The following is a 6,018-nucleotide window of genomic DNA, read 5'->3' as shown; positions in this document are numbered from 1 at the left end:
GGTAGATCACTACCCAACCCATACCCTATTTCTTTCCCATTTTGTTTTGATCTAATCCTTACCGTTCCTTATTGTCTCTATGAAACAATCGGAGGACGCCCTATTATGTTTTGTTCTTGACTAGGGGTTAACGAAAAAAGAAAAAAGGTATAGTATATAAGGTATATTAAGTAAAAGCCAATTACTCATTCAATCGAATTAATATTGATTGAATGCCGGAGTACTCAAAGACTTTGATGAATATGTCTACAAAGTATCTTCTGGCCTTTCCGCAACTAAAAACGGAATTTGATTTCCGTCCTGCTATCCAATCTAATTCAAAACCCGGCCCATAGACACTCCGTTAGTAATGGAAGGACTATCACGATTTATCAGTTTTCTCCGTTTGCTTCTGCCAGAAAAATTTCCCAAATTCTATCAGCAAAACAGAAGAAGGTATGTCAATTATTTAGTGCTATGCATGGTTCTTTGGTAACCTCTAGTTTGATCAGGGAAACCACAGAAAATGAATCTGCTAATGAAGGTTACAGATTCGGTCAAGAGGAAGAAACTTATAATATCGTAGCCGCTCATGGTTATTTTGGCCGATTGATATTCCAATATGCTAGTTTCAACAATTCTTGTTCTTTACACTTCTTCTTAGCTGCTTGGTCTTTACACCCATACGCTTGTTGAAGGTGAAGTTTGTAAATAAAGCAACCCCTTCTGTCGTGTATCCCTGATTAATGCAGCCTCAGATGCTTTGATTGTCGATTCTAGAGTATTGAGCGAAAGGTTACACCTATAGGTTAAGTTAACCCTACTTCCAGAGCCGGCCCTGAGGGCTGCTGCCTGAGGCAGCCGCCTCAGGCCACCACTCTCCGACGGGCCTCCGCCAAGTTTTTTTTTTAATTTTACATATATTCGTTATGATTATATAATAGTTTTTCGCGTATCAACTACAAAGCGGCCATGCTAGTGCAGTGGTATTGTAGATGTGATGGTGTTTGTAGCATCAAGGTTCGAAACGCACTGTGGCCTACTTTTTTTTTTTTTTTTTCTTAATTAGTTTAATTGCACTTTTTGTCTTTTTTTTTGGTCTTAACTAGTTTCTTTGGAATTAAACTTTTTTGTTCCTTCTTTTTCCAGCTTCTATGGAAAGAATATTTTGAAATTGAATATTAATGTACTTGCCCTTTGTTATTCATTGGTTTCTTTTGTAGTTAAATATATTCTGTTCTTTTTTATTTTTTCAACTTCTAAGTGAAAAATTATTTTAGAATTGAACACCTTTTTTTTTCCTTGTGTTAACATTAAGGTAGAGGTTTAATTTATATATATATATATATATATATATATAAATTTGTTCGATTATATGAATTTTTTTATGTGAGACCACATTTAAATTATTTGCCTCAGGCCATCAAAATGTCAGGACCGGCCCTGCCTACTTCACTAGTACCAATAGGAGGCATAGGGGAAGAAGCACTACTCCTAGGAATCAACACATGAAAACTTTTTTAGAAATAATTCCTTTTACTTATTACTTATCAGGATTGGGACTAACAAGAATGGTTGGGACAACAAACATCCATCTCGTTCGTATTTTGGATACCCGTATAACCATTGAAGACTGTTGAAGTGACAGTCTTTCTCTGAGGAAGAGGCGAAACATACTCAACTTGAATTCTGGACAACTATTCGAAATCTTAGTGAAAGACTGGATTTGTTATCTCATGTTTGCTTTTCGTGAAAAAATACCAATTGAAGGGGAGGTTTTCTTCAAACAACAAGGAGTTAGGTCAACTATTCAATCAAATGAAATTGAGCATGTTTCCCATCTCTTCTCGAGAAACAAGTGGGCTATGCAAAATTATGCTCCAGCTGCGTCCAATAAAGTTTGACCTTATCCATCCTACAAACAAATCAAGATTAAATAATACTTACCCGGTCCTTAGATTTATTTATGGCCTTCAAGGAGCCGTATGAGGTGAAAATCTCATGTACGGTTCTGTAATAGAGATGGTAATAGTGATGGTATATCATCGACTATGATTATCTAACAGTTCAAGTACAATTGATATAGTTGAGGCGCAATCAAAATATGGTTAAGTTGGGACAGTATTGATACAATGGTGAGCCACAGGTCACGCTTGTCGCTGTTTAACACACTTTGCTCATTACCGTTAATTCGGATGTTCTTAAGGCACCTTGAGCGACATTACTGAGCTTCACTAACCAAGAAAATTGCCAAGAGAAGAATGGCTATAATAAACCCTGTTGAGAAGAAGCTCTTCATTTTCTCTCAGTCCTCTATCTCGTTTTCTACTTCTAATATTATGTGATGTTTGATGCATAATAGCATGTGAGGGTGGGTATAAATAGCAACCAAAATACCAGAAAATACCATCGAAAGTTCAACACACCTTTTGCTACATATATAGCATATATATTCATCACAGGAATTAATATCTATGTGTTTGTTGCTTAGTTCACATCAACATCTTAACTACTTAGCAAGTTAGCATACTCGATCATTGCCGAAGTACAATAAGTCTCGATCAACATCAACATCAAGAAGCCGGAATTGTAAATAGGCCGTAAAACTATGTGTCAGCTGTAAATTAAGACTACAATGGTGTCTTTACCTTTTTCTTTACTAGGAATTTGAATATAGATATATTAAGGTTTGGCATCATGACTGTTAATAAGGTACCATCTTTTCATAACTAGCTTCCTCCAATTCAACTGAAGCATATCCTTGTGAAAAACTAATTAAGCGTAATTAACAAAGCAATAATTGTTCTTCTCTTATGTTCATCTTAATATGACATCGGCCTTGTTTTTATTATTGCTCTTGTGAGCCACCTTGGCTCTCTCCATTCCTAGCTTCTTGGGGATAGTGCTTACAAGGTGCTTGTCAAAATACGAATGGAATTAAACTACGTGTATAAGGTGTGAATGACTCGTTAGCTTTATAGCCGTGCGTACATGTGTTTTGTGGAAATTAAAGAGGAAAAAACATGAAATTTTTTTTGCACCAACTTCAATTTTGGTTTTTGCTTTTTGGTTTTTCATTTTACCATAATAACCTTTTTATTAGATGATTTATCATGAGTTTTTATTTATATTCTAAATTGTATTATTGACAACTAATATTTTGATGAAACTTTTGACACTAGAACTCTTGCCTTGACTTCATAGTATAGATATATAGATAGATAGATGGGCAAAAAAGTGGTGGAAAACCCTAGCCTCCACTTTATTTCCACATTTTTGTTATGCATTATCATCCCTATGAGATTAAGGGCATGTTTGAGATTTGTTCTCAAATGCTTAAAAATGCTTTTTAAATTTGTAAAAGCAATTTTGTAAGAAGAAGCCCTTGTCATTTGTCAGGTGTTACTAAAAAGCTTGAGTCACCATGGGGGTAGGAGTGAAATCCTTTGATCCTCTTTTTGACAAGGAAAAAAAAGTGTTACTAAAAAGCTTATGTGAGACATAATCTATATATTTTAATTTTAATTTTAAAAGCACTTATATGCCTCAAAAAAGAATCTCAAATATGCCTTAAGAAAGAGATAAAGTATTAAAAAAAACTATCGATAACAGAAAGATTTAGTATGATCACATAAACAGAAGTCAATACTCTATACATATTGACTTTCGATACTACACACACACACACACACACACACATATATATATATATATATAACACAGTCCATGCATGTATTTATACAAAGACCAACAAAAGCAAGGAATAACAAACACTAATAGAAAGAAACAAAAACATCCAACAACTTTGACATACAGTATTGTAACTAAGCGTCAGACCATGTAATATCTAAGCCACCCCAGTTGTCTTTAGACACACCTAAAGCTTTCCAGACAGCCTTGGAGGCATCAACAATGTTGTTAGGACAAGGAGGCTGGTAATCATGATCAGCATCACATCCCTCAGTTGAGTCACACTCATCCACCACCATGGCCACCACGCTGTGCCCATTACCGTTAATTTTGATGTTGTTAAGGCACCTTGATCCACCATTGTACCATCCGGTAGATAATGCCACAACTGGAGTGTTGTCATTGTGGTACTTTCCATCACATTCAGATGGGCCACCCCCGTCACCACCCGCCTCAAAGCTGTTGAGAGTGAGGTATGCCTTAGTGTTGCCAGATGTTGGTGGTGAGCACGAATATGTCGGGTACATTTTTCCGGCTTTGCAACAGTCAGAGTCGTCTTCTTGGTTACATTGTCCTGGAGGGGGCTTCCTTCCCCTAATCCTTCCGCTTGGACGACATTGCTGAGCTTCACTAATCAAGCAAAATGCCAAAAGAAGAATGGCTATCATAGACCCTTTAGAGAAGAAGCTCCTCATTTTCTCTGTTTCTATTTGGCTTTATCTATCTCTCTGCTTGTGGGACTGTGTGGAAGGCTTGATGCATAATAGCATTAGAAGGCGAGTATATATAGCAATCAGAATACCAGAAAATACCAATCAAAAGTTCAACATACCTTTTTCTACGCAGTTGTGTATCACACTCACATCAACGTAACGGCCATGGCCCATATCCCTCATTGATCTTTTGAAGTAAATTCTTATCTGATCAATACATTTTCCCATTGCAGTGCAGGAATATTCATGTCTTAATTTGTTGCTTTTCTTGGTTAATTAATTAGTTCACATCAACATATCTTGTCTACTTAAAACTATATCCAATTTTTCAGAAGCACATACAATATAATAGTCTCTACATCAACATCAATATTGTGATTGCATTTGAGCTGTACAACTGCTAGTTAAGACAACAATGGTCCCTACCTTTTCACTAAGAATTTAATTTGTATTATAATTATCATGACTGTTAATATGGTAGTATGGTACCATCTTTACAAAGCACCATCTCCAACTGAGAAGCATCCTTGTGAAAGACTACTTAAGCTTAAAGCAGCATTGTTCTGGTTTTATTTTAACCTAATACGACGACATCGGGCTGCTCTGATTTTTCGTATTTTTTGTTGTTGTGAAAATTATGTTGTCTTCTCTGATTTGGTATAATTTTAGAAAATAGGCATGCATTTACTCATCAAGTTTTCTAGGATGGCATTGGCCATCATCGGTTCGTGGCAATCCGGTCGCGATCTTCCTTCGCGAGTGATTGTTGGCCTTGCTGGTCGGTGTACGTGTTGGCGCGAGGTATCCCCAATGGCGACAAGGGGAACGGAACGGTGCGAAAGTATGATGATCGTGGACTTGCAGGATGCGCGGACGTCGGTGGTGGCGCAGTTGAATGTCTCGGGTCCGGATCCTTTTAGTGGATATAGGGTTGCGACCTTCGTCATTAGTTCTAGGCCTCTGATTTCAGTTTTTGCTGGAGCGAAGTGCGTGTTGCAGCTGGATGATGTAGGGCCTTCGTCAGCTTCTGTGGCTGAGTTGGGGTCTTCCCCCAACTAGTTTATTTTCTTTAGTTCCTAAATGTAGGATATATTGTCTTCGGATTGCTACCCTAATCTCATCCGGTTACTTTTCGGTGCTAATTCACATAGCTAGAAAGACATTCATCTAGGCTTCTAGTTTAGGCAATGATTCAATATTGACATAGCCCTACTGGGGAAGTCATTGTCGTTAATGTTGCTTACATCTTCATTTTAATATGTACGTACCACATGAAATTCCCATCTGACTGATTTTGATCATTAGTTTCTAAATTTTCAAAACAAATTAACTTCTAATTTGTCATTGCAAAATGAACGGTGTTAAACAAAGTATTAGGTGTGATCAGCTCCAATTCTCATATTAGCCGGCCAAAAGGGTGGTCGAAACCCCTAGCCCTCCACTTTACAGAACTGGTTTTTATTTCAAATTATTACCATGTTTCTGTAATAATAAATTATCAGCAGTATGAGGTTAAGATACAGATAATAAACTAGAACAAAACACAGATGATGTACAGAAGTTTTAGAATTTTTAAATAAACAGAAGACAATGTTCTATATTGATTTTAGATACGGTACATACATATAACAGATTC

General features: G+C 36.7%; 2 protein-coding genes across 2 annotated transcripts in view; one reads left to right on the top strand and one right to left on the bottom strand.

The window, feature by feature from the left end:
* Positions 1-1,609, top strand: part of LOC112168223 (photosystem II protein D1) — a 3,353-nt gene extending 1,744 nt beyond the window's left edge. Inside the window, 2 exon segments of the mRNA XM_024305354.2 lie at positions 1,399-1,482; positions 1,485-1,609. Coding sequence (XP_024161122.1) covers positions 1,399-1,482; positions 1,485-1,609 — 209 coding nt within the window.
* The window catches only part of LOC112181520, a 14,943-nt gene extending 10,579 nt beyond the window's left edge, over positions 1-4,364 (bottom strand). Inside the window, exon 1 of the mRNA XM_024319881.2 lies at positions 3,810-4,364. Within this exon, the coding sequence (XP_024175649.2) occupies positions 3,810-4,364 (555 nt within the window). The remainder of the gene's footprint in view (positions 1-3,809) is intronic.
* Positions 4,365-6,018: the final 1,654 nt, after the last annotated feature.

The sequence above is a fragment of the Rosa chinensis genome, chromosome 1, assembly GCF_002994745.2.
Source record: "Rosa chinensis cultivar Old Blush chromosome 1, RchiOBHm-V2, whole genome shotgun sequence".
Lineage (NCBI taxonomy): Eukaryota > Viridiplantae > Streptophyta > Magnoliopsida > Rosales > Rosaceae > Rosa > Rosa chinensis.
The sequence above is the reverse complement of the archived record's forward strand: the minus strand, read 5'-3'. Positions and strand labels throughout refer to the sequence as shown.